This window comes from Musa acuminata, unplaced genomic scaffold, assembly GCF_036884655.1.
Source record: "Musa acuminata AAA Group cultivar baxijiao unplaced genomic scaffold, Cavendish_Baxijiao_AAA HiC_scaffold_1141, whole genome shotgun sequence".
NCBI lineage: Eukaryota > Viridiplantae > Streptophyta > Magnoliopsida > Zingiberales > Musaceae > Musa > Musa acuminata.
Window position 1 is genome coordinate 40,525 of NW_027021353.1, and position 25,484 is coordinate 66,008.

Sequence of the window (25,484 nt, forward strand, 5' to 3'; positions counted from 1 at the left end):
CGGCACTGTCCACCGCACTTGATCAAGACTCTTCAAATATATTTTCCAATGATTTGTCTCACTATACCTTCATTTCATTCCACAGTGAATCACTTGGACATGCACCGAGCCCAGTGGATGAACGGCTGGCAATAATTCAGGCGTGGGACCTCGCGGGCCAACATTTCTTCCAAGCGATAGATGATGAGATTGCTCCCTGGAGAGGTCGTATCCACACTAATGATGGACTACGTTCACGGATATGCACACGACACCCGGTGACTTACCCGTCTGGGTTTTGGAGGTGTGACAGGTGGGCCCTTCGGTGATTGGCAGGGTAGGTGGGGATGGCGGGCGGGCCGTGGTTTGCAATTGCTCGTCTTGGGTTATGAATTTTCCACGCTAAGGGCCAAAGGGGGACCCATTCCAATTCCACAACCCGCTGTAAATTTGCTAGCAGTCACAAGCATAAGCATACCCGCACAAGCACTCCCCGGTGCTCCGTAGCACCATAATGGATCTCAGGATTCTCGCCTTCCTCCTCCCCCTCTTTCTCCCCTCCGCCCTCTTCGTCTCCACCACTGCCTTCAACCCCGACACTTCCCACTACCTCAACTGCGGTTCCGCACCTGACATCGTCATCACCACAGACGTGCCTTCCCGCAACTTCACCGATGACTCTCCCTTCCTCTCTGATTCCGACAAGTACCCCTCCCTCTCCAATCCCTCGGTCGCCGCCTCCTCCTCCTCCTCCCTCTACTCCACCGCTCGCGTCTTCACCAGTTCTGCCTCCTACCGCTTCACGATCAACACCAACGGTACCTACGTCCTCCGCCTCCACTTCTTCCCCTTCTCGGGCAACGGCTACAACCTCTCCTCCGCCCGCTTTGGCGTCAACGCCCTCCAACGCGGCGTCGTCCTCCTCGAAGACTTCTCCGCACCGATCTCCACGGCTCCGATCATCAAGGAGTACTTCCTCTGGGTCGATTCTGACGAGCTCGTTGTCACCTTCGCTCCAAGTCCGAGCTCGTCGTTGGCCTTCGTCAACGCCGTCGAGGTCTTCACCGCACCCGCCAATCTCAACATCAACGAAGACTCACAGCCGGATATCGCCCAATTGTCCCGTCAAGCGCTTGAGACTGTCCACAGGATCAACATGGGCGGGCCTCGGGTCAACGACAGCCTCTGGAGGACGTGGATCGCCGACGATGACTACCTCCTTAACAAGGTTGCCTCCTTGTCGAACCACACGGACCCCGACAAAATTACGTACCAGCCGAACGAGTCTGACGATGTCGCTCCGCGGACAGTCTACAGTACGGCCAGAACCATGAACATCTCGAGCTCACTCCGGGCCAACCCCAGTTTCGACTTCAACGTTACGTGGAGCTTTCCGGTGGTCGCAGGTTACAAGTACCTGGTACGAACACATTTCTGTGATTTCATATCGCAAGGCTTCAGCACTGACATCATCTTCGACCTCTACGTCGGGAACCTGCCAGTTCGGGAGATACAAGCCAGTGATCACGTTAATTCTCTTGCCCAAGCATTCTATATTGACTTCGACTTGGCAGTTCCGAGCTCCGGAATGATCAATATAAGCATTGGCCGGGACGTTGCCCGGACCACGAAGTGGAATGCTAATGCGATGCTCAACGGGCTGGAGATCTTCAAGGTAATTGATGGAACTTCCAACCTGCTATCAAATTCCAGCAATGGCGTGCCTATTGCAGCGATAGTCGGCGTCGCTGTTGGTGGCGTCCTGCTTGTGAGTCTTCTGATCATCTTTGTCATGGTCTTCATACGTAAGAGGCGCAGATCGAAGCCTCTGCCTCTGCTGCCGAATGAATCCTGGTCTCCGTTTCGAGAAACTCCGCGCGGAAACTCTGTTGGGCGTTCGAGTAAGTCCACCGAAGGAACGGCGCTCGCAGCATCGCTCAGAGTTAATCTCGGCCTCTACATCCCCCTGCTCGACATCAAGGCAGCTACTAACGACTTCGATGAGAGCCTTGTTGTCGGCAGCGGCGGCTTCGGGAAGGTATACAAGGGTGTCCTCGCCGACGGTACCAAGATCGCGGTGAAACGAGCCATGCCGGGGTCGAAGCAAGGGTACCCGGAGTTCCAGACTGAGATCCTCGTCCTGTCCGGCATTCGCCACCGGCATCTCGTCTCCTTGATCGGGTACTGCGACGAGCAATCGGAGAGGATCTTGGTCTACGAGTACATGGAGAAGGGGACGCTGAGGAACCACTTGTACGGCTCGGACAAGCCGTGTCTTTCATGGAAGCAGAGGCTGGAGATCTGCATCGGGGCCGCCAGGGGCCTTCACTACCTCCACACCGGCTACTCGCACACCATCATCCACCGCGACATCAAGTCCACCAACATCCTGCTTGACGAAAACTACTTGGCCAAGGTCTCCGACTTCGGCCTCTCCAAGCTGGGTCCTTCCTTCGGCGAGACCCATGTCACAACCGGAGTCAAGGGCACCTTTGGATACTTCGACCCGGAATACTTCAAGACGCAGAAGCTCACCGACAAGTCCGACGTCTACTCCTTCGGAGTGATGCTCTTCGAGGTGCTGTGCGCGAGGCCCGTGATCGATAGAAGCCTCTCCATGGAGCAGCTGAACCTGGCGGAGTGGGCGCTTCACTGGCAGAGGAGAGGCCAGCTCGAAAAGATCATCGATCAGAGGCTTGTGGGAAAGATCAACACCAATTCACTGAGGAAGTTTGGTGAGACGGCGGAGAAGTGTGTCGCAGAGTATGGTATCGACAGGCCTGCGTTCGCGGACATCCTGTGGAACTTAGAGTACGCTCTCCAGCTTCATGTGACGGAGCTGAAGAGGGAACCGCACGAGGATAGTGGCGCTGTGGAGTCGCAGATGTCAGTAGCAGCGATGAGGGACGTGGATACGGCGAGCTTAAACTTTGATGAGGCAAATGACAGGAGCAGGATGGCCAGGCAGGGGGAATCGGACTTGATGGCAAGCACCGTATTCTCCCAATTGGTCACCGACGAAGGAAGATAATTACTCTGGATGGCCAAGGAATATAAATTTGCAATCATAGTGAATTATTATTATATGAGCCAGTGTTACTGTATGGATGCTTGTTTAATTTGATTGTCGTAGCAGCCAATTTACAGGCCTTTTCTACATAAAACTTTCTTCTGCAACTCCAATGGCCTTTTCAACTCACTTCAAATGTTGATGCTGGGCTATATATGAGAGACCAATCGCAGAACCGTGCATTATATATGACTCGGTTGTGATTCTGGAGAATTGAAGGTCATCATCGAAATGTTTGACTTGGTCAAATTTAATCGGTATAAATAACCTTTACCGAAACTATTTTATGGACCGTTGAGCACACCGTTCAGATAAGGCGTCTCACTCGTCATGCGTGATGCGTAAAGGGCCGACGCTTCTCCACTGAACAATCCGGACCGTCCACATCACAATCCCGCGGTGGGTCCCGCGTGGGACCGACCACGATCGAGCTACGCTGGAGCGCGTCGATAGCATCATTGAAGTTTCTCCAACGCGGGGTAGAAATTTTCTTCCCGTCCCACCGACTCTCTGGCTCGGACCGCGTGACAGCTGGCTCGCGTCGAAACCAACCACAATCGTCGTCCTACCCCAATTTCCAGACCCTTCCGTCGCCAGCAAAAGACACTTCCCAAATCCCCGTCTCGTGATCGATACCATCTCCAATGGCGAGTCGTCGAATCCCTGGCGATCTCGCCACCGGTCTCCTCCTCCTCTTCTCCCTCATCTCCACCCTCTCCGCGGTCCGCTTCTCTCCCCCTGACAACCACCTCATCGCCTGCGGCGCTTCCTCCGCCGCCGACCTCGACGACGGCCGCGCGTTCCTCCCCGACTCCGGCCTCTCCCCACCCGTCCTCCGTTCCCACGGCCGCCAGATCTCCCTCTCCAACCCGTCCCCGGACGCCGTCCCCCTCCATCGGAATGCCAGGGTCTTCGCTTGCCCCTCCTCCTATGAGTTCGAGATCAAGAACAAGGGAATCCATCGGATCCGCCTTCACTTCTACCCCTTCTCCACCCCGGAGTACGACCTCTCCTCCGCTCGCTTCCACGTTTTGGCCTCGGATATTACCCTACTGTCCTATTTCGGCACCTCGAGCCCTGTGATGAAGGAGTACTTCATCAACCTGAATGAAGGGAAGCTCGTAATATCGTTTTCTCCGGCGGACAGGTCCTCCTTTGCCTTTGTAAACGCCATCGAAGTCATGTCAGCTCCGAAAGATCTCATTTTGGACGCTGGAAGGTTAGTAAAACCCGATGAAATTACGGAATTTCATGGGCTTTCGAAACAGGCTTTGGAAACACTCTATAGGGTTAATATTGGGGGTCCGAAGGTGACTCCTTTTAACGATACTCTCTGGAGGACGTGGGTTTCTGACGTTGAGTTTCTAAAGCTGAGTTCTGCTTCGAAAGTTGTGACATATAGCGGAAGGATTAAGTACCAGAGATACGGAGCGAGTCGTGAAGTTGCCCCTGATAATGTTTATAATACCGCAAGAGCAACGAGTGGTGCCACTGTTCCAGGCTCCAATTATAGCATGACATGGGAATTCCCCGTCAGTTCAGGTTACAAGTACCTTGTTCGGATGCATTTCTGTGATATTGCTAGTTTGGCGCTTAACCAGCTTTATTTTAATGTCTACCTTAATGGGTACTTGGCATATCAAGATTTTGATCTCTCTGATTCCACTGGGCAAATATTGGCTTCACCATATTATGTAGACTTTGTTGTGGATGTTGATGTTTTGGAGCTTTTGAGCATAAGCATTGGTCCATCTAATCTGAGTAATCCTTCCTGGATTCGAGGATTGTTGAATGGTTTGGAGATAATGAAGATCAACAATACAATGGGCAGTCTTGATGGCAAGGCTCCAGTTATCTTGGTTTCTGAGGATCCGGTCGGAAGAGGCTTTGGAGCTTTTGTTCGTTCACTTACATGTGGCTTTGCTTTTATGAGCTTGTCAGTGATTGCCTTCATGCTATTCTTGAGGTGGCGGTCTGAGTCAAGGAGTCTTATGTCTTGGTCACGTCTACCTGTTGATGTTTCAAATGGTAAGTTATCCAAGGATTCTCCAGTTATACCAGGTAAGTTGGTAGACTTTTGATGAATTAAGGGAAGAATGTTGTATAATATTTTCTATGGCTTGTATGAAGAGTATAAAACACTCGTGTTGCGTTTAATACTTTCTTCCACTATGTAAAATGTGCTGTTTGCACATCACTTGATGAATCTGTTTTTGAGGACTAGCTTTGTTTCTCAAAGGACTGAACCCCTGTAAACTTCTATGCATTTTTCAATCAACTTGGCAAGCTTACAAATTAATATTTAAATATGCTGTAATTGTCTATACACTAAAATTTTGTTCTCCTTAGTTTCATATAATTCTTGTCATCTGTGGGATAAGAGGAATAATGTGCATTCAGTTTATCTGCATCTTCAGCCATATTTCTAGAGATCTCTAGCAGCTTATGGAAGTCGCTTAATGCAGGCTTGCCATATATGTGATCTGTTGTAGACTTCTGAACAAATTGATTACTGTCTGATCAACTTATGATTGAGGAGCAAATTGTTGTCTGCAAATGAAGCCTAGGTTTCATCTAGCACTTATGTGCATGCACCACATGGATGCTCATTGTTGGGGATGCCCATTAGTGATACAAATATATCATTGATATCCTCTAGTCCATTATATTGCTCGTGCTGCTGTTGGTTTTTTAATTATTTTTCTCATAGTAGCTTTTGGTGTGTTGAAAATGGTTGTTTCTTCTGGTTATTATAGAACACAGAAAGAAGATAACTGCTTTCTTAATCTGATTTGGAATATTGACCTAAGTGTAATAGTTGTCAAGCTGGAAAATTCTTCCAGGAAGCCTATTTGTATTTGTAAAGTTATTTAGACATATAGAGTCAGTTTGTACCTCATGAGGTGTGTTGAGACTTGAGTTCACCTATTGTGATGACTTGTTGCTCTTCACATCACATCTTAGCTTAAGGCAAGCAATTAGGCATATCCATATCAACTCATACGGACCTTGCATTCTGCACCTTTTGGTTACGCTTCTATAGAAGGAATGTCGTGCTTTGGATAATCCTACAATGGAGCAAAATTAAGCATTGTCAAGCACATTGAGTGTCATGCTTAGTAAAATATTTCGTGGTTGGGATAAAACTATGGCTAAAATTGATAGTAAAAATTGGTGCTGATATAGATCTGATCGAATTTTGATATTTCTTTTCCTTTTCTTGTGAGGTTTAATTTCTTTTTGGCTACCACATCATTCCGAAGAAAGAAAAAGAAATGAGCATTCTTGGCCTCTTTGAAGAGCAAAAATGCATGATGTTGTTTCCTGCACCTTTCAATATCTTTTTCCTCGACGCAAAAGGCAGGTGACCACGAGCTTTGATGGTTGTGCAAAGCATTTTCTATCTTGAATATGCATCTGTCACATTGATTCCATGTAAGGCAAAGGTAAATTGATGCATCATTTACTTTTCCGTACTGCCGACGGCCTTCCGATATTTGGTACATGGCTATTAAATTTTTGCGGATGAACAAGTAGTTTACAATTCAAAATGTTAAAGTGTTTTGATGCTGTAAGTTGCTAAATCACTCTCAGAAAGTCTGGTTCGTTTTGGTGCTAGAACAATTCATGGTGTCGTTTTGGTGATAGAACAATTCTCTTTGATGGTAGAATGAGTACAGATTCATTCCCTTGCTTTATATTTTGCTCGACAAATCTGATCATTTTTTTTGGCACGTTGAAGTATGAAGAAGCATCTAATGCAAGGCATGCGACATGTATCTATTGTTGGTTGTGTTCATCTCTGTAACAAAGTGGATGCAGTAGTAGATAAGTTCATCGTATGATCGTGTGGGTATGCGATTGCTGAATCGTTATATGTATAATCTCTGGAACCACATGATGAACTCATGGAAGACTTTGTTGGCAAAAAGGATCTCAACATAAAGTTGCAAGTTGTCGATCGTTTAAGCTTTTTTGAAATGAATATTCCAAACACAGATTCATTTGTTCTTGTAGCAAGAAACGAACTTTTGGAAGGGTTTGTTCTCAATTAACCATCGCAAAATGTCGATTTCAATGCAAGCTTTTCGACATCAATATGAAAGCATTTTTGTTGTTGATAGCCTACGACGTTACAGCTCTCCGATCTCCATCCCCCACACACAATATATATATATATATATATATATATATATATATATATATAAGGAAAACCTTTCAGATAAATTGATTTAAGACGACATTTCCGAGACATAAATCTTCGACTTAGGAAGTGGCAAATGACTCCAATTCATTCTTGAATCGCACTATTTTACACGCATAGCACAAGTTTACATGGGCCGGATCTTACTATATGGGCCCAACGATTCATCTCGATGCCGTATTACAGCCCACCTTTGGGGTAACAGATAATGGTGTCTCCCGCGAGCCCTAACGGCCTCTCCGTCCGTCTACGCTGACTTCTCTCCCTCTCTCGATCGGCGGCTCCGTAGAAGGTAAGGTTCGGATGTTCTTCCTTGCATGCCTTGTATCTTTCTCGTTTCTTCCCTTGATTTCATTTCGTTCATATCTCATAATCCTCCGTTGCTCTTTCTATCTTTTACTTCCTGGGGCAATAAATTCGAGAGCCATGCCATCCCGTGTGTTGGGGTTTTCGATGTTCGATGCATATCGAGTAACTCTCGGTACAGTTTGAGGTAGATTACGGTGGATTTTCATCGATCATAGACCATAATTGTTGATCGTCCTTCTTTCTTTTCTTTCTTTTTATCGCTGAGAAGAAATCAATGGATGAAGAGGCTCCGTTTTCGTGGATCTGGTTGTTCTTTGGGGCGCCGCGCGAGTTGGATAAAATTAGGCATTGGAAGACGTCTTTGAGGAAGTGAGGACAAATGGAATTTAAAGAATTCTAAACAATCTTCAGTTGACTGGAAAATAGAAGACGATGATGAAGAGGATTTGATGAGAAGATGTAGTCTTATGACTTGCCCGTTGGGTACTTCTTGTTCGGTGTTAATTGGTATATTAATTGAGATTCCAGGGTACATTTGCATGTCGGAATTGGGATTGGGTAGTGATAGTTTGATCACGGAACAACAGAAGAAATTGAAATCATATTAATAAATTGGCGATGTTCTTGTTGGCTGACACTTCATACGTTATCTAGCGGAAAATAAAGTTGTAGATGAAATGAGCCTTTTCAGGTTTGGTAGCCATGGCTAGTAGATCAGATTGTTGTTTGTTTTCCATCTTTGTTTGAACCTTCTCTACGATGAGAAAACTGTATAGAAGGATTAGAAAAACAAATTGCAATCTTTCAACCCTCTTTAGCACTCTGAATTTTTCTGTACCGAATGAAATTTTTGATGTGATGCATCCTATGGAACTGATTATTATTGGATAAGTGATGAGATCTATCTTATCTTTCACATTATTTCACCTAAATTGAAGACTGAAAAAAAAGTTTTTAATCTTTGAAAATCTTCAGATGAGCTAGTTCCATCTGTAAGGCACCATGGGGGATTCTTATGTCGAGTATAGAATTTATTGTTGAATTAAATTTGTACTATCCATTTGACTATTAGATATTGAATTACACAATCTTGAAATTTTCAAATAGAGGATTACCATCTGCCAATGAGGAGTCCCGATCAGCAGACTTCACCTATATAGATCTAAGTTTTTGATGATGAATTTGATGTTTTGCTTTATTTCAATGAAATTGTCACAATTTGATGTGCTGGATATGAGGCTTCCATTTTATCTGTTAAAGTTTGAACACTTCATATTTCATCGTAAGAATTTTTGATGTGTGCATCTGACTTTTTATGTGTTTGTCCATGCCTTTGTGTTTCTCTTTGCTGCAAGAACTTTTCCATCATTAAGAATATCAAACAGATACAATTTCCATTTGACAAGAATGTTGGTTGCTGCTGGAAATTTGTTTCCTAACCATTTTACTACTGCATGACAATCTTACATCACGGCTTCAACTTCACAACGCAGGACGGTGGGGGTATGACTGATGAAACGTGTGAAAGCAAGATATATGTTGGCAATATTGATCAAAGGGTTCCTGAGTAAGAACTAATCAACGTTATTCCTTCTTACAGCCTCTTCCTTGTGATACATTGCTTACTGTAATCTGAATTAGGTCCAATGTGATCAAGATGTTTTCCCCTTTTGGGAAGATTATATCTGAAGATTTTCTGTGGCACACCCGTGGTCCTAAACGTGGGGAACCACGTGGCTACGCCTTTATCCAGTATAGCGTGAAAGAGGTAAGCAACAAAGTCACATAATATCATCTAAAACCTAGTTGCAATAGTCTTATTGTTGTTGTTTGAAGTGAGCATTCAGGAAGCTCTATTGGCAAAAACAAAGATGAATGGTAGATTTGTTTCTGGACGCCCTCTGGTCGTTCGTTTGGCCAGTGAGAAGCATCTGGGAGACATGGAATCAAAGTTTGCCTGTGCTGAAACAAAAGCCAATGATGCACGCAGCAGCACGCTAGGGCAAATGAATCGGAATGCCAAGATCGCAGCGATAAGGAATAAATTGAAGTCCCTCGAAGAACAAGGAGGTTGTGCGACGAAGAAACCAAGACTGCTAACTAATTCCTTGCCTCCTGGCAACAAGGATCATTCTTTGACGGGATATCAAGAATCAGACTGATAGAGGTGTTGTAAACCTGTACAAAGAGTGAATCAACCACCGTTACCTGATCTGGGACACTGTTCTTTTCAGTGGTGATGATACTCTGGACGTTACTTCTTCGCTCTTACCACCACTTCTACAGCTGGTGGCGACTGAAAAAATGGCTTGATTTGCTTCACTCTGTATACATGAATTTTCCATCATTTCAACTACTTATTTCTTATTATTCTTGGCCTACCTTCGCATTAGAAATTTCCACCTCTTATGCATGTTTTTACTGTGTTGACGCTAACGTTGTTACATCCCGTGAGTAAGTTTTTTTTGATACGCTTTCGACAAAAGCACAACAAAGGGAATGAATGTAATAAAATTAATTAATAATTGTATTCAAAATAAATCTTAAATATTTTTAAAAAGCAAATGAAAATTCCAATCACACTCAATAATTTAATTAAGATAGAAACGTTATTATTCAATACGATTCTAAAACCATCATAATGAATTTAAAATATTAATAAATCAATAATCCTGAATTAAAATTTTTATAACTCATGACAATTTCAAATGAAATTTATGAAATATAAAAAAACTCGTAGAGAGTAAAATAAAATTAGATAATTGTCCCAAATAAAACTTTAATGATTATTTATTCATTATTTTCTTATATTTTGATCTAATAATATCAATAAATAATTTTAAATAATTTTTTAAAAATAATAAATGTAAAACAGGTTTCAGATATAACAATATAAAATTTATATGACAATAATTAAAAAGAAAAGAGTCAGAAACCCACCTCGGGAAATTTAAAATTATATGGTATTTATAAATTTAAAGGAAAAATCACCTGTGCTCCAATATTCTACTCGGGAAATCACCCGTGAGTTGCTTTGACATTGTGCTATATATTATTATCTGCATCAGCATCTGGAAATATTGTTTTCTGCCGTCCAGCTCGCATCCAGTCACATCGAACCCCCGTTGCCACCGTTTGTTCTCCGTTGCGTATGCATCACATAAATAACATGTAACAAGTAAGGCTTAATGAACGAACAGTCTTTGACTTGGATTGCATGCCACAGAGATTAGATGCCGGAGAACGATCGCTTGGATTCCCGATTCCTACACGCATTCCGGTTTGCTATTATCATCATCATCCGCTCGACATAAACTTCTTCGTATATGGATGGTTCCCATACATACCCTCCTCCGACGAATGAATGAATGTCTACGTAAATCTGGACGGTAGATCGAGTTCCATCGTCTGGTATCCGCCTATCACGGCCCCAAGCTGACGCCCGCTCGGTCTTCCGGTGACTGACTATTCATGTCGGTCGCAAAATATAAACCCCTGCAGGTCGTTTGGCATAGGACTGTCATGACGACGGGACCATTGGGGCCATTCGACAACCACGTTGCGGGCGCAACACGTCGTTCGTACCGCTTCCGAAAGCTTCCTTGTCTACCTTCATCTGCCACTAAAAATGTCTTATCTCTGGTGGCATGTCACCCGTGTTTCTGTTTCGGTTCAATTTCAAGCGATTTCTGACACCTAAAAAATAATGGTCGTCGTCGTCCATCGAATTCCTCTTTCCTTCCTTCCCTTCCTTCCTTCCTTCCTTCTTCCAGCCGTATTAATTGCGCACAACGACTTAAACGAGTAAGAAGAAATCATAAATATCTATCGCTTTCTGTACGTATTCTTTTGTTTTCAATCGTTTGATAATATCAAAGGTTAAAAATTCTTTATGTAATCTTTTTTTTTTTTTTGGATAAAAATAATAATTTTTAGAATTTTATTTTTTATTATATTTCTTTGATAAAATTATATATATATATATATATATATCTTTATATATATATCTTTATATATATATATATATATATATCTTTTTTCATGAAAATGGAATAACTCTTAGAACTCTCGCCACTCCACCTGTAATCTTATGACTATAAATAAATAAGCGTATAAATTAAAAATAGCCCACGAAATTAGACGACCAAACGTATTTTCACGGAAGAAGATCTCGGCGTCTCCACGCAAACAAGCAGAGGGCATCCTCCAAACCTAATCAATCAAGACGTGGAATGATGTGATAACATTCTTGTTGTCACTCGTCATGTCCAGTTTCTTCTCATCTCGCCCGGCCAACTACTCGCTCTCAATCTCAAGCCTTAAAGCTCGCATGGAGACCTCACAACTGGTGTTCATCGATAGTAGCTTCTCCTATCGTCAAGCCCTCCCACGCCACTCTCGGCCACGGCCATCGCTCCAGCCGACGGTGGCTCCTCCATCGACATGGATCCCGAGTCCATCTCCACGCGGTGGATGAGCAGTAGCGCTGACGTCTTCGACTTCAACCTCCCCCTATATGAATCTTCGTTCCTAGTCCATGCAGACCAAATCTTCTCCGATGGTCTCCTACTGCCGCTTCACAGCGCCACTGCACCAAAACTTTCGGTAGCATACGATTGCTCATCGAAGTCCCTTCCCTCGAGGAGGAGTACCTTCTGCTCTTCTCCTAGTAGAGCCGCTTCCTCGATCTCTTCACACCTTCCGGTGTTCCTCCAAGCCAAAGCCACACCCAGTTCGGCCAGTTCATGCTCTTCCATCGATCTTACACCAAAGAGTTGGAAGCCCAAGTTGCATTTCTTTCGGAACTGCACGAGACCTTCGAAGAGAACACTGCGGAGGTGTTTGTGTTTTCTGATGCCCTTGTATAAGAAGGTGAAGTGCTTGAGATTGGTTTCTTCGAAGACGGTGAGGAGTCGGAAGGACTCAGCGGGCGGTTCTCCCAAACCCAAGACCAGTAATCCCTTCTCGAGCGTCGAGTGGTGTCGCAGCAATGCTGATATTTCGATTCATGACGCGATTCTTCACTGCAAAAGATCAATCGCAACTCCAAGCGACAATGCTTAAAGTTAGTTCTCACTCCTCCGTCCGAGACGCGGTGACTACACCTTCGGAAACTGCCGTGAATTGCTTATTTCTCTTCTGCTTCTACACTCAGAAACTACTCTGGAGTTTCTTCGTTGGTCTCTTAGTATTCAAGAAGAACATGCGTGGAGAAGACAGTGAGCAGAATCCAAGAAGAACAAGAGACGCTCTATAACTTATTTTCTTGTGGATTCTTCATGTACGCCCCCAAATGTCTACCCACACCAAAAAAATGTCTCATAAATGTTGAGTTGTTGAGAAAAGAATTCTTGTGCTGTACTCTTGAGTTCTTCCCTATCTTGTATCTTGAAATTGGAAACCAATGATCTCAAACACTCTTCATAAAACATCGAGAACTATATTTTCTCGAGACTTTTTATGAGTGAATTTCAGATTAATTCCATGATTTGTTCGATACAAAAAAAAAATAAATTCTTACATATTTATGAGACTTTCTATTTTTCACCCTTTTTCTAACTAAGGTTAATAGATGATGACAATGAGTTCATCTGAAAATATTGCAAGTGGTATAATAGTATGAGAAAGATTAGAATACATCGAATAAATACATTAATTTACTAGAGCTCAATTTGTTCTCCTACAGCCAGTGTTTGGTTTGTATTAATAATGCATGGTAACTAAATAAAGATGAAATGATTTAAGGTACCTTTGTACCATATTTTTGTTCTTTGTATTTGAATCATAGTAGGATCAATAGATTATCAAATAGCGTGTTTGATTATTAATATAGAAGCAAATGTGACTAAATTAAAAAGGATTGTTAATATACAAAAAGGTTATATAAGTATGGATGAGTTTTTATCTTATTATCTCTTCCAAGAGTAGCTTAGAAGAGCCCTCTAAATAGTTATGCGTTTGAGATGCAAACTACGCATTTTTGTGTCCACAATAACCTATTGATGATGAGCTTATTCTTCACCTAATTCAAACCATGTGAATTATAATTTAAGAGGAAGAACAATTTTTAAATAAATATTATCAAAATTAAATATTGATAAATATGTGTCAAATTGGTCAAGGTTAACATATATTAAATATCGATTCGATCAAAAAAATTAAACTTATAAATTATTCTTTAGAATAACTTATTGATGATGAACTTATTCTTATCAACCCCACCTAATTCAAACCTTCTGAATTATAATAAAAAAAAAGGAATAATTTTTAAATAAATATTATCAAAAAAATCAAATATTGATAAACATGTGTCAAATTGGTTAGGGTTAACATACAATAGATATCAATTCAATCAAAAAGCTTAAACTTATATATTATTATTTATGAATACTTCAACATCTTCCCCTATTCTTATGGGTTAGTTAAACCTAATCCTTCTTCATGTGTGAGTTGATTATCTTTCCTTTAGTTTTCAGGGTTTAAATTAAGTCTTTTGTAGTGTATGTTATGAGGTGGTTCATTTATCTACCTCTATTAGTCAACATCTGCTAGTGCCATTTATCTACTTATTGCATTGCAATCAAAATGACCTAAAAGGTTAGGTTTTATATGTTACATGTCAAACCTAATATATGAGTATCCTCTTTGTTCATCTCTCTTCGTCTAACATATATGAATATTTTGAACACATAAAATGACATGACTTGTCTCGGTTTTACATTATCATATTCAAATACGTAACCGTTTAGTATATAGATTCATATTAATTGAAAGATTCTTTTGGCATTCAAATGATGTTTTATTTTATTCTAGTGAGACATTGCTTGCTATTATTCATATAAGAAAAATCAATTCATTTTATCCATGCAAGAACTAAAGAAAAAGAACATATATAGTGTCGAAATAGAGAAAAGATTTTTAAAATAAAAATATAAAAAATTAATAATTAAATAATATATCAAAAAATTAACGTAAGATTAATGTAGTTCGAAAACTCTCCAACTATATCCATAAAAAAAAAATTAAATTCTAAGATCATTTACAAGGTCTTTAAGTTATCCACACTTGAGCACAAATCTCCTTTTTGTATCTTTTCATATAAATCATGAAAAATATATTTCTTTTCCTTCGTCCTCTTTAAAAACCCTAGAGGATAACGGAAGAGCACCGTATTCCTCACATCTTGCTCTACTTATGATGATGATGACCGATCGCTAGAAAGGTTGGTAATCTTAAAGCATTTAATAGCCCTTCAATGCTTTTATACGCGTAGTTGACTTAGTAAAACCCATCGAGCAATCAGGAAAAGCTTCACAGCACCAAAGCAAGAAACAGTTTGATGAAATGAAGGAATCATGAGATGGAGAAGTAATCCTACAGTTCCGAGATGGCAAAAGCAAAGGCGTTATCCTGTAAACGCCATCCGACAAGCTTCTTTGGTCCATCCACTTCACATCCTCAGCACTGTGCAATGATTTAGGTCCCAGGCTTCTCCATGAATGCCGAATGTGTGGCTCTTGTCAGCCTATCCTTTGCATACCCAAAGGATGAAATCAAATATTAGTTGTCAGGGCACGCAGACAATCGGAATGGTGTGTCCCGACGTAATGTCAATTTAGAATCTCACCATATGATACAAGTCACTTTTCAGTTTGCGAGGCATGCATGGATGTATTACCCTTCCATGGGGGGCTCAATAGACTTGCAGGTCCCTACAAGTTTTGTCCGCATTTAGGGAGAAGATAACGAAGACAGCTCCTTTCAGGCCATGCATTCTGTCCCCAGAAGAAGGATGACAACACAGCTTGCGCAGCTTTCAGATTTAGCCCACAGAAAGATGCTGCCAGGAGATGGGTGTGCAGGTTTGGACCAAACTGTTCAAGTGGGAAGAGATGGACTTCTCTCCTCTCCGTCTCCTTCACATCTTCTCTTTGTGGGCTCGCTGTCCTCCGGCACCTTTATCTTCTCTGGTCCTCCTTATTCATTGCAAGAGTGTCATGCTTGAGTTGAAGCTCTCCTTTGGTGCCCATTAAAACAAACACAGGCAATACATGCTGGTGTTCACGACATATCACATCATTGTAGCAAATGAAAGGAACTCGTCTGAAAGAAACCACAGTTTTCGTATATGTCTCGTTTACTGGAAATAATAATCAGCGCGTTCGAGTGTTGGATGTTGCGGACAGTAAATAAATAGGCAGTGTCATTATAGGAGTCGAGTCCTCTTGTGGTGTATTGAGTGAGTGCCTTCTAATCGACCACATTGCTTACTTAGAATTCATACTTCAAAGTCTGTTTAGAGGTAAAAAAAGAGTACAAGTTAGTTAGAAGTGGATTCTTTGCAAATAATAAATTTGGGACGGTAGATGACACATAATTTGTTACAGTACATACATTTGTTTTTATCGTGATAAATGGAGTTACATCAAAATGTTAAGATTTTATTCCAAATATATATAAAAAAAAGAAAACAAGAAAATAAAAGGCAGCTATCATGCTGTTTTTTTTTTTTTTTGGTCAAAACAAAAATATTGTTATATTACTTCAAAAAAAAAACATGAGCGATAGACACTTGTTGAAAATATTCTATGGCCAAAAATACATTACTAACACAAGTATTCACACAGTAAGTCGAAAAACCAAGGAGGCAGTTCCTGCTTAGTAAAGATTGAAACCAGCATCCACTTCTATATGCACTCAGCTTTTGGATTGAAAACACAAGTATTCACTCAGCATCCACTTCTATATGCAGCTTTTGGATTCTTCCTTCTTCCAGAGCAGCATTAATTCCCTCTTCCGCCGCCTTCAGCTCATTTCCCATTGCTATTTTTTTAACCCCAGTCACTTAAATGATTTGAAGAAAAGAGAACATTTGAACTGCAGCTTACTCGGTAAAAAAGACAAATGTGCAACAAAGCTGCTCCCGTCCTTCAGCAATGATCCAAAATTATTCTGGTTGTGCTATCTTATTCAGCCAAATCCTTGACAAAGATCATGTGAGATCGGGCATAAATATTCAAAATGATAAAATGAGGGTAAACTCCCAAGTATTTGGTACAAAACAATGCTAGAAATATCTTTTTTTCCTGCAAAGACAATCTGAAGAACTCTAGGAACCAAAGATTTACAATGTGATACATTAATAACATGTCTAGTTGTGTAAATAATCATTTGGCTGTTGGTACACTGGTACAAATTCATTTCTTGTACAACATTATCAACTATTTTGTCTTGAAATATGCTGCAACTGTTCTGAAGAATTTTGGCGGTGCAATGGAGCATCATCAGTTTCATCTGGAATCTCTGAAGTACTACTAGATGGCTTGGCACCAACAGACATCAAGTTTTTGAACCATACACCCTGAAATCGAGGGCTGCCTCTGTTCGAATTGGTCAGGGACTCTGGAGTGGCCTGGGAATTTGAGGCTAGACCAGCCATAAATCGGTATGCCACTTTGCTGGCGGTGACAATTTCTGTTTTTGCTTGCCTCAGCTGCAATAGTAGCCAACAAAGCAGGAAAAAAAATTGGGCTTTCATCAGATAAATGAAATTAAAGAATTAAAAAAACATTAAGGTAAATTTCACTCATTTTGAGGCACAATCTTCTAAAACTTTAAAGATCAACCCATAAGGAACTAGTAAAAGTCTACCATAACTTAAAAGATCAGGATCAAGAAACTCTATGACAGCTGCAATTTTAGCCATAGTCCAATAGGTCCTTAAGATTATGCATAGTCCCACTTAAAGACCAAACCCATTGGTTTTCCTGAACTCAAAAGGCAGACACAGCCCAAAAGATCATTATTCACTGAATTTATGATGCAGCAGTCTTCATTTGTCTCTAAAAAGATATGAGCTGACTTCAACAGCGATATTGCTATAAAGGCATTTGTGCATGTGAGGATTGTAAGTAATACATTTAAAAATCCAAACAATTAAGATTTAGTAAGGTAAACCTAGGAGCACTGTGAGAAACATTTTGCTAAATTAAACATGAATCTTTAATATTTATATATTGCATGTAATATGAAACCATATGTTTGGAAGGAAAAAAGATATAATGCAAGGCCCTTCAATTACAAAACAAACAACGAGATGTATAAGGCTCAGAAGATACACCTATAAACACAGGAAAAAATTGCAGCAGTGAACAGTGAGTTTGGAATAGTTTCCTACCCGGAATGCTGCATTCCCTGCAACTACCATTGCAGTATCACCAGCATTAGCAAAGCGATTGACCCAACCTGCAAATGTAAAAACTATGAGAGCTTATTGTAAATAAATTTCAATGCATAAAAAACAAAAGAGTAAACAAATTTCAGATGATATCAGTATGTACCTAAAATAGCTAGTCATCAATAAGTACTTGCAGAAGGAAAGTCAGACTTTCAAGTAGCCATACCGTTATGGACATAAACAAAAAAAGAGCAAATGACAAAGAAATTCATCACAACCAACAAGAAAGCACGTTTAATGTATGCATTAAAAATTTCAACACTATGGAATTGCACTTGTAATTGGAGCAGAAAATGCTAATCATGATTAAACTTCCTAATCAATGGAAGCAACTTTCTTTGAGGGAGGACTGCAAGTCAAAATTGCTCCTTGACAGATAAAAAAAAGATGAATTAAATTCTCATCCTTATAACTTCGAATTTATTTTTATATTCCTTTGTACCTTATATACATTTTATTCTTATTTAAATACAATGAAAATACCACTAAATTAGGATAGAAATCCTAAAATAGTTTTTTTTTTGGGTGCAATTTTCAAGCCTTTCTTGGATCGCTGGTATGTACTGATGTACCGGTATATGATATGATGATACCGATGTACCATCCAGGAACCGATTCCATGAATCGACATGGTACAGAGGTCCTTGGTTTGCATAACAACCAACTAGCAATAATATAAGCAATACAAGTAGGATGTTGCCCACTTCAAGTCCATCAGAACTGCTGCTAATAGTTGAGAGGACATTGACATTCAGCACAAAGGAAATTCCAAGTTAATTAATTCCCATTTTCAATTTATCAAGTATTACATATATTAAGCTTTAAAACTAAGAAAAGGACATCATGTGAGAAATAGGTTTGACTGCTTCAACTAAACAGGTATTATTTACCTACATTTTGCAATTAATAACATTAACCGCCTATAGTAGCATTCCATTGATTTTCCTAATTAAATCCAAGCGATACTCCACGATATGATCCCTTTAACCCACAACACAAAAGGCACCATCCAATATCACGGTTATAGAAATAATAACATTGCACATAAGTTGGAAAAGCATTTTTGTTTCCCACAATTTCCAAGTATTTTTATAACCAGATGCAAGGCTTATATTTTGGATCCCTACATAACTCTAAATGACCAAATTATGCATTTTTTACTCCAATACCAGAGAAAAGCTTCCATCTTATCATTACCTCCAGTTTCATTGTTATTCATGCATAAATCTTCATTCCATTGGTTCTTTGTTATCACCATATTCTCTCTCCTCCATATCTATTCTCATTGTCTCACCATGACTTGTAGATACAAATATAATGCCTCGAAATGCATATTCAGCAGTTTCAACTGCATCTGATCGGACCAATCAGCTTGCAAGTGTAGATGATGCATATGTAGATGCAAAGCATAAAGTTGTGCAATTATAGCAAATTATCCAAGGAACTAACCAGATCTAATGATATTTTTTCCTGATAACTGTCGTGAGAAAAGAACTAAGAGAGAATGAGTATGTAAGTGCAAACCAAAAACAATAAGACAACTTATCATTGATCTGGAATTTGGTCTACAGTAAACATTCAACCTAAATTACAAGTTTTTCAACCTAAAGAACAGAAAAGAAATCAAAGTGCTGTTGGAGCATATGTCCGAGGGCCCATCAACTCCATTACGAGCATGAGCATAAGCTTATGCTTGATCCATTGACCATAAGCACTGTACAAACAGTGGTAGCATCTAGCTCTAGGCGATCCAAAGCATTACCATCGTTTACATGTTATTCTCTAAAAGATATTTAAGTTAACTAGTCACATGCCAAACTTTTAGAAAATTTTCAGAACTCCAACAGCATGCTTGAGAAAAATGTCAAGACTTCTTCCAAGGGTTGATGACGCGATTTAGCTTAAATGACATAAATCAAGGTTTAGGTTAAGCTTGCTCTAGTGTAAGTGATACGTATCTCCTTTTAGTTAATCTTATTATTATTCTTTTGTGTGACATTTTAATAGTCAATTCTGCCTTTTGGAAGAATCTGGTTGGATATAATTCGATTCCACTCAGCTTTCAGTTACTGGTTTGTGGTGAGTCTAGAGATAATAAGGTGAAAAGATTGAAGTTGATACATTGACTGTCAAACCCTTCTTTTTCTCATTAAAAAAATGTCCAAGAAGTGAACATTTTACCAAAAATGCATCAAATGAGAAGGAATTTTGCAGATTTGAAGTATCAAATACTATAAACAAAAAATGAGCAGCCTATTTATATGATGACATGAGTATTAAGACGAAAAAATTGGTTCTTTACGTAAACTTCACTGTCATCTCTCTATGCTATTGTTAAAACATGCTATTACTCTGTACCCAAAGAACATATTGCTCTCCTTTATATCAACAAAAAAGTAGATTAAGCCAAACTAAATTTCATCATAAAACCAATTGCATACAATTGACGTAAATGCCAACAAAACGGTAATCCAAAGAACATATTGCTCTCCTTTCTCTTATAATTAAGCTCCAGTACCATTTTTCTATGCCTATTTTGTTATTCATTCTGTACTTATTCGGTTATTCCTCCCTTCATGGCAGTCTTTCATCCTAGACAACCAATGATTGACACAGTGGATGTGATGCCAACTAATTCAACAATTCCTTGTTGAACAAGAAACCAATGCAAGTTTGAATATTGATCCAGAAGTCCAAAGCTCAAGTGTTGGCTTTCACTATCAGAGTTGGAAATTAAGCTGAATCACACTTCATCGTCAAAAGATCTCATGGGTATCTAATCTATCAGCAGAGCAAATTAATGCAACCTAATCCCGCTAAACAGATTAGTGGAGCCAAGCTGCAGTCCAATCACAGATTAGTTGAACAAGAAACCAATGCTTGGAGTAAATGGGGCCTGTACATTTTTGGAACTCCCATATCAAGTTTTCATCATTATCTACTGCATCGTACATATATTTATGAATGAATGCCTTTTGCGCAAAATTAATTGCTACTATATCTTAATTTTTTTGAAAAAACTCGTTCGTCAGTTTAATGTTATCTCAAGAGTACAAAACAGGACCACGCTGAGATGGATAAGATACTGCACAAATCTAATTGGCCACATCTAATTCCTAATTAGCATCCAACAGTGACCAGGGATCACTTCAAACTTAATCTGGATGTTCAATTTTCCTATTTAATTGTACAAAAAGTTTAAGTAAAAAGGTCAATCACCACCTATTGAAAAGATAAATGTAACTGATTGATGAAAATTTATTCTCTTTTTAAGGGTCACCTTAGACTGAATAAGCATTGGCCACCTCTGATGAACAGGCAATGAGCCATCAGCCTGCAACTTGATGCAATGAATATAATATATTAAACAAAATATTATTTTCAATTTCTCTGTTATCATTTAATTCCTGGAGAAAACATCTGATCACAAAAGAATAACCTCAAAAACTCTAAATATCTGGGTAAAACGTGAACAAGGTACAACCTGAAAAAGTAGATCACAAGAAGATTTTGCTAAATATATTGATTCCAAATCACAATAAAAATGAATATATTACCTGGAATCTTTGGAACACCTAGCCTTTCGCAGAAGGAATCACAAAAGTGATTGCAGTTCTTAGATAAAAGATCATATGAATGTCCTGGCCATGCTTGGCCAAGCTCTCTTAGAACCTGATTTACTTTGAAAATGGAACAATTTGTTTCCCCCAGGATAATACGCTCACGGTAGGTATACATAGGATTTCTACCTGGTGGACAACTGAAAACTCCAGAACCTTGTTCGCAAAACCCAAAAGACCATTCTTCATCTCCAAAAACCTGACAAATAAAAACATCATGATGAATAAAAAAGCAAAAAAGTAAAATTGCTATTGAAGTCAGTGTAGCCTGGATATAAAAATTTAAAAAAAGGTTTAAAACAGGCTAGTGATGGCTACAGTTTTTACTCATGACCCTACCATCATATGATAACAGAAAAAAATGGATCCACATGAAGATAAAGCAACAAACTGCATGAAAACAAACATACCAAACACAAAATAATGAATCAAATACAGAATAAAGTGTGAAGAGCCATAACATTCTATTGCAAGACAATTAAAGCAAATCAGAATGAGTATCCTCTCAGACTAGAATTACAGAAGCCATCATTTGTTTCATTTTCTCTTTCAAACCACTACAGCCTTGAGTCATATTCTCCCCTTACTAATGTGCACATAGTAAGCAGAAGACAGTGCTACAGTGAACAACCCACCAAAATATTAAACTATTATACAGCCCACTGCAGATGATTACAAAGTTAAACCAAATTACCAGGTTCCTTCCTGATCATTGGCAAAACTTTTAAGTAATCCCTAATTTCTAAAGCACTGGGAAACAATAACATTAGGAAGATAATGGAAACTAGAAAAGACCCACATTTGCAGCTAAAACTTGGCCAGTCGAAAAACAAAACTGTGTATGCCTTAGCATTCACCAATCATAGATGTAAGAGCACCTATTTAATTAACTGAGCAATAGTAGTCCCAAATGTAGGAGCACCTCATCTCTAAGAAATAATAATCCCAGCATTTATCCACAATAAGTTGTCCTCACTGATCACAGAAACAAATTATTAAACACCATTATATAAATTTCCAGAAAATCAAACCATCCAAGAGCATCCCATTGTGTGATCGCACAAAAAAGAGATACTTTAACTCAGTTAAATGTCAGCCATTAAATATTCTTAAGTTTTATTGCAACCTATAAAATTAGCAGGGTTCATAAGAAATAAAATTAAATACAACTAATAATTCTATTAAGAATAAAGTAGGCTATATAGAGATGAGTAATAAAAGCCACATAAAAGTTGCCAAGAATAAAATCTTTGACATTGCATAAGTTATCTTATAGGTGTAAGCCCATGATGAAATATTGAATCATGAAATCAAACATCATGTGAAGGAAGAAATTTAGTGGAAAACTACATGACCACTTTCTAGGCAGACTTAGATGCATGTACTAGCAATGTTATTGTCACAGTACAATAAACAATTTAAAAAGTTTCAGATGAAGGTAGTACTACCATGTTTAGAAGAAAATGTTGGTGTATGAAATGAAATGACCATGCATGCCAAAGACTTGACTTTCACAAATCAAGCAGGGAACATTGAAGAATCTTCATATAATGGAATATGCCTATAGGATCATGTTAAGCAGCTCACTCTCATCTCAATTCTATCAGTAATGGTGCCCAAAAACTATAAGGTCACTCCCCTGCACTTAATGATTTGAGTTACAAAACTAGTCTTTTTACCTGTAGGCATAGTCCATATGGTCTGAACACCTTTAATTTCTGAATCACTTCTTATAGTCCAATTACAACTCTCTTACAGACACCATTGAAAAAGTTTGCATTTTGTCAATATCTGAAAACTAAAGACAAAAGCAGTCGCTGGTACCAATCATGTTGATGAACCAAGAAAAATACTCAATTAAAACATCTCAATATAAGAAGTATTAAAGTCAATTGATTTGAGTTACAAAACTAGTCTTTCTACCTGTAGGTATAGTCCATATGGCCTGGACACCTTTAATTTCTGAATTACTTCTTATAGTCCATTTACAACTATCTTACAGACACCAGTGAAAAAGTTTGCATATTGTCGATATCTGAAAATTGAAGATAAAGTAGTCTCTAGCACCAATAATGTTGATGAACCAAGAAAAATACTCAATCAAACCTCTCAATATACGAAGTATTAAAGTCAACCTTTTTACTGGCAGAAGCAAAAATGCATTCTACAAAAAACATTCAATTGAGTCTGCATTTAATATTCAGAAATTCAACTAGTACATGGTTTTTTGTGAAAATGAAGGAGCCATCCAGATTAGCCTTGCTCTTCTTTTATCCGTTCTAACTCTGATAAACATAGTCATGCTCAGAAGACGGTCTTAAGCGAATAAAGCAAGCAATGCAAAATATATCACTTTCCATATGCGTAAAAGTAAAGTCTAGGTGTCATTTGGAAGCAAAGACGGTTTAGTCTTTAGAACCAGTCCCCACCATTACAACGCCAACTCTCTACTACGAATATTCCACCACAACGCGTGCAGTGTCTTTCTGGCACAACTACATTTAACACCAATATGTGATCCTTGTAAATGCATCATTAATGTAACAACCAGACTTCTCTAAAAGTTTGACATTGTCTCATCTCAACCGCATCAAGAAAAGTCATCAAGATTTACCAGAAATAGAACTCTGATCATTCATCTCAAGTTTCAACTTCGAGCACATCGCCTACGGCAAGGCAGAAAAGCAGCAACATCAACTGCTAGTTCGACCACAGATGCCATCTAACAAGACTTCTCAGATCTCTGTTCATCGGGTTGGTTAGGGTTCTTCCGAAACAGCCGAAAAAAGCTCGGGAGAAAATAATCCGAAAGGGAAAGAAAAAGAATTGCAGCCCAGGACTGTTCATGTGATTTCTTGAAGGACCTAAGCGCCTTTCAGATATCGGCAGTACCGAGGCCAGAATCCTCGATTTCTTGACCCACCCGCCCACCCCACACAGGGAAAAGAAAAGAAAGCGACTAGTAAGAAGAAAAGGGGAAACGAGGAACTGAGGAAGACGAAGAAACCTGAATGGCGCTGTGGAAGATGCCGCCGAGGCCGATGCGATCCTTGAAGATGCGGTTGATCTGGAGGATGGTGTTGTTCGTCTTCTCCGATCCGCTGTTCGTCACGTCGTACACGTGCAGCACCACCTCCTTCATCCTCCCCCAATCCCCTTCTACCAACCTCTCTCCCCCGCTACTTCTCCCTCTACCCGACACTCCCTCTCTCTTTCCCCCCCTTTTGAGAATCTACAACGAGGAGAAGCCGAGGAAGCATTATAACTACAGCCGAAACAGAATCATTTGGGAAATATAACAACATTCCACAGAATCCCTAATGCCAATCCTGATGACCTACCTAAATGGGGGACCTACCCCACCGCTGCTTCCAATTAAGGAAAGGTATTTGAACGCGTAAACTCCAGGAGTGACCCGATTTAACGCGTAAACTCCAGGAGTGACCCGATTTAACGGTGTCATCACCAAGAAGGAACGTTCCCCCTACGCCCGTGCCGTGGAGGGGATTGACTCGAGTTGCTCTGCCGATGTAGTTGGGCTTTATACGTATCTTTTCTGTTCTTTCGCTCTTCACGAGTTCCATTTCGGAATCCGCAGAACTGTTCCACGGCGTTTTCACCATCTCTTCGTTATATTATTTTACGTGCATTCTTGTAGTGCGATCAATCGTTCTCAACTTCTCTCGTAAAGATCTTTTTCCCAGATAATTAATACTAATGGTCTATGATTTCGGAATTAGTTAACTTGGATATCTCTCGTAGAGATGTTTATCCGCTTTGAACTGGAACGAGATTTGATGGCAACGTTCGGGTGAATCAATGCAGGGACGGACGTCACTTGGGGTTCGAACCGCAAATTCGATTGAAAGAAACCGAGTTGATGCGACAAGTTGGTCTTGAGAAATGCGTTTGGAGGATCCATGGATATATGGATTGGGCTACAAACATGGAGGTCTGCCTGCGGAGGTATGGAAGGCACCGCTGGGTTCTTTCGTCTTTGACTCGTCTTAGGAATCACCTCGATTGATGGCGCTTTTTCAATGCATGGACAGGAAGAAAGCCAAA

The 25,484-nt window shown here is 39.9% G+C and overlaps 5 protein-coding genes across 7 annotated transcripts; 4 read left to right on the forward strand and 1 right to left on the reverse strand.

The window, feature by feature from the left end:
• The first annotated feature begins 439 nt into the window (after positions 1-439).
• On the forward strand, positions 440-3,156 carry LOC135671567 (probable receptor-like protein kinase At5g24010). Its single transcript, XM_065179770.1, has one exon. It carries the CDS (start codon positions 494-496, stop codon positions 3,008-3,010), a length of 2,517 nt encoding a protein of 838 aa, XP_065035842.1. The 5' UTR covers positions 440-493; the 3' UTR covers positions 3,011-3,156.
• A 397-nt stretch (positions 3,157-3,553) lies between these two features.
• LOC135671568 (probable receptor-like protein kinase At5g24010) lies at positions 3,554-5,356 on the forward strand. The gene has a single exon (XM_065179771.1). It carries the CDS (start codon positions 3,694-3,696, stop codon positions 5,128-5,130), a length of 1,437 nt encoding a protein of 478 aa, XP_065035843.1. The 5' UTR covers positions 3,554-3,693; the 3' UTR covers positions 5,131-5,356.
• A 2,106-nt stretch (positions 5,357-7,462) lies between these two features.
• LOC135580825 (uncharacterized) lies at positions 7,463-9,932 on the forward strand. 3 transcript variants are annotated; one of them, XM_065179773.1, is made up of 4 exons: positions 7,463-7,545; positions 9,056-9,129; positions 9,204-9,330; positions 9,410-9,932. In XM_065179773.1, exons 2-4 carry the CDS (start codon positions 9,068-9,070, stop codon positions 9,722-9,724), a joined length of 504 nt encoding a protein of 167 aa, XP_065035845.1. In that variant the 5' UTR covers positions 7,463-7,545; positions 9,056-9,067; the 3' UTR covers positions 9,725-9,932. The 3 variants fall into 3 exon arrangements, with proteins under 3 accessions (XP_065035845.1, XP_065035846.1, XP_009382247.2); XM_065179774.1 differs by having other exon boundaries at positions 7,487-7,550; XM_009383972.3 differs by lacking the exon at positions 7,463-7,545 and adding an exon at positions 7,561-7,746.
• An 847-nt stretch (positions 9,933-10,779) lies between these two features.
• On the forward strand, positions 10,780-13,023 carry LOC103970265 (uncharacterized). The gene is made up of 2 exons (XM_009383974.3): positions 10,780-10,842; positions 11,928-13,023. The coding sequence occupies exons 1-2, from the start codon at positions 10,780-10,782 to the stop codon at positions 12,624-12,626; spliced, it is 762 nt and encodes a 253-aa protein (XP_009382249.2). The 3' UTR covers positions 12,627-13,023.
• A 3,536-nt stretch (positions 13,024-16,559) lies between these two features.
• On the reverse strand, positions 16,560-24,639 carry LOC135671561 (deSI-like protein sdu1). Its single transcript, XM_065179763.1, has 4 exons — positions 24,427-24,639; positions 21,357-21,618; positions 17,740-17,807; positions 16,560-17,055 (listed from the first exon to the last, which is right to left on the reverse strand). The coding sequence occupies exons 1-4, from the start codon at positions 24,559-24,561 to the stop codon at positions 16,780-16,782; spliced, it is 741 nt and encodes a 246-aa protein (XP_065035835.1). The 5' UTR covers positions 24,562-24,639; the 3' UTR covers positions 16,560-16,779.
• Between the last annotated feature and the right edge of the window lie 845 nt (positions 24,640-25,484).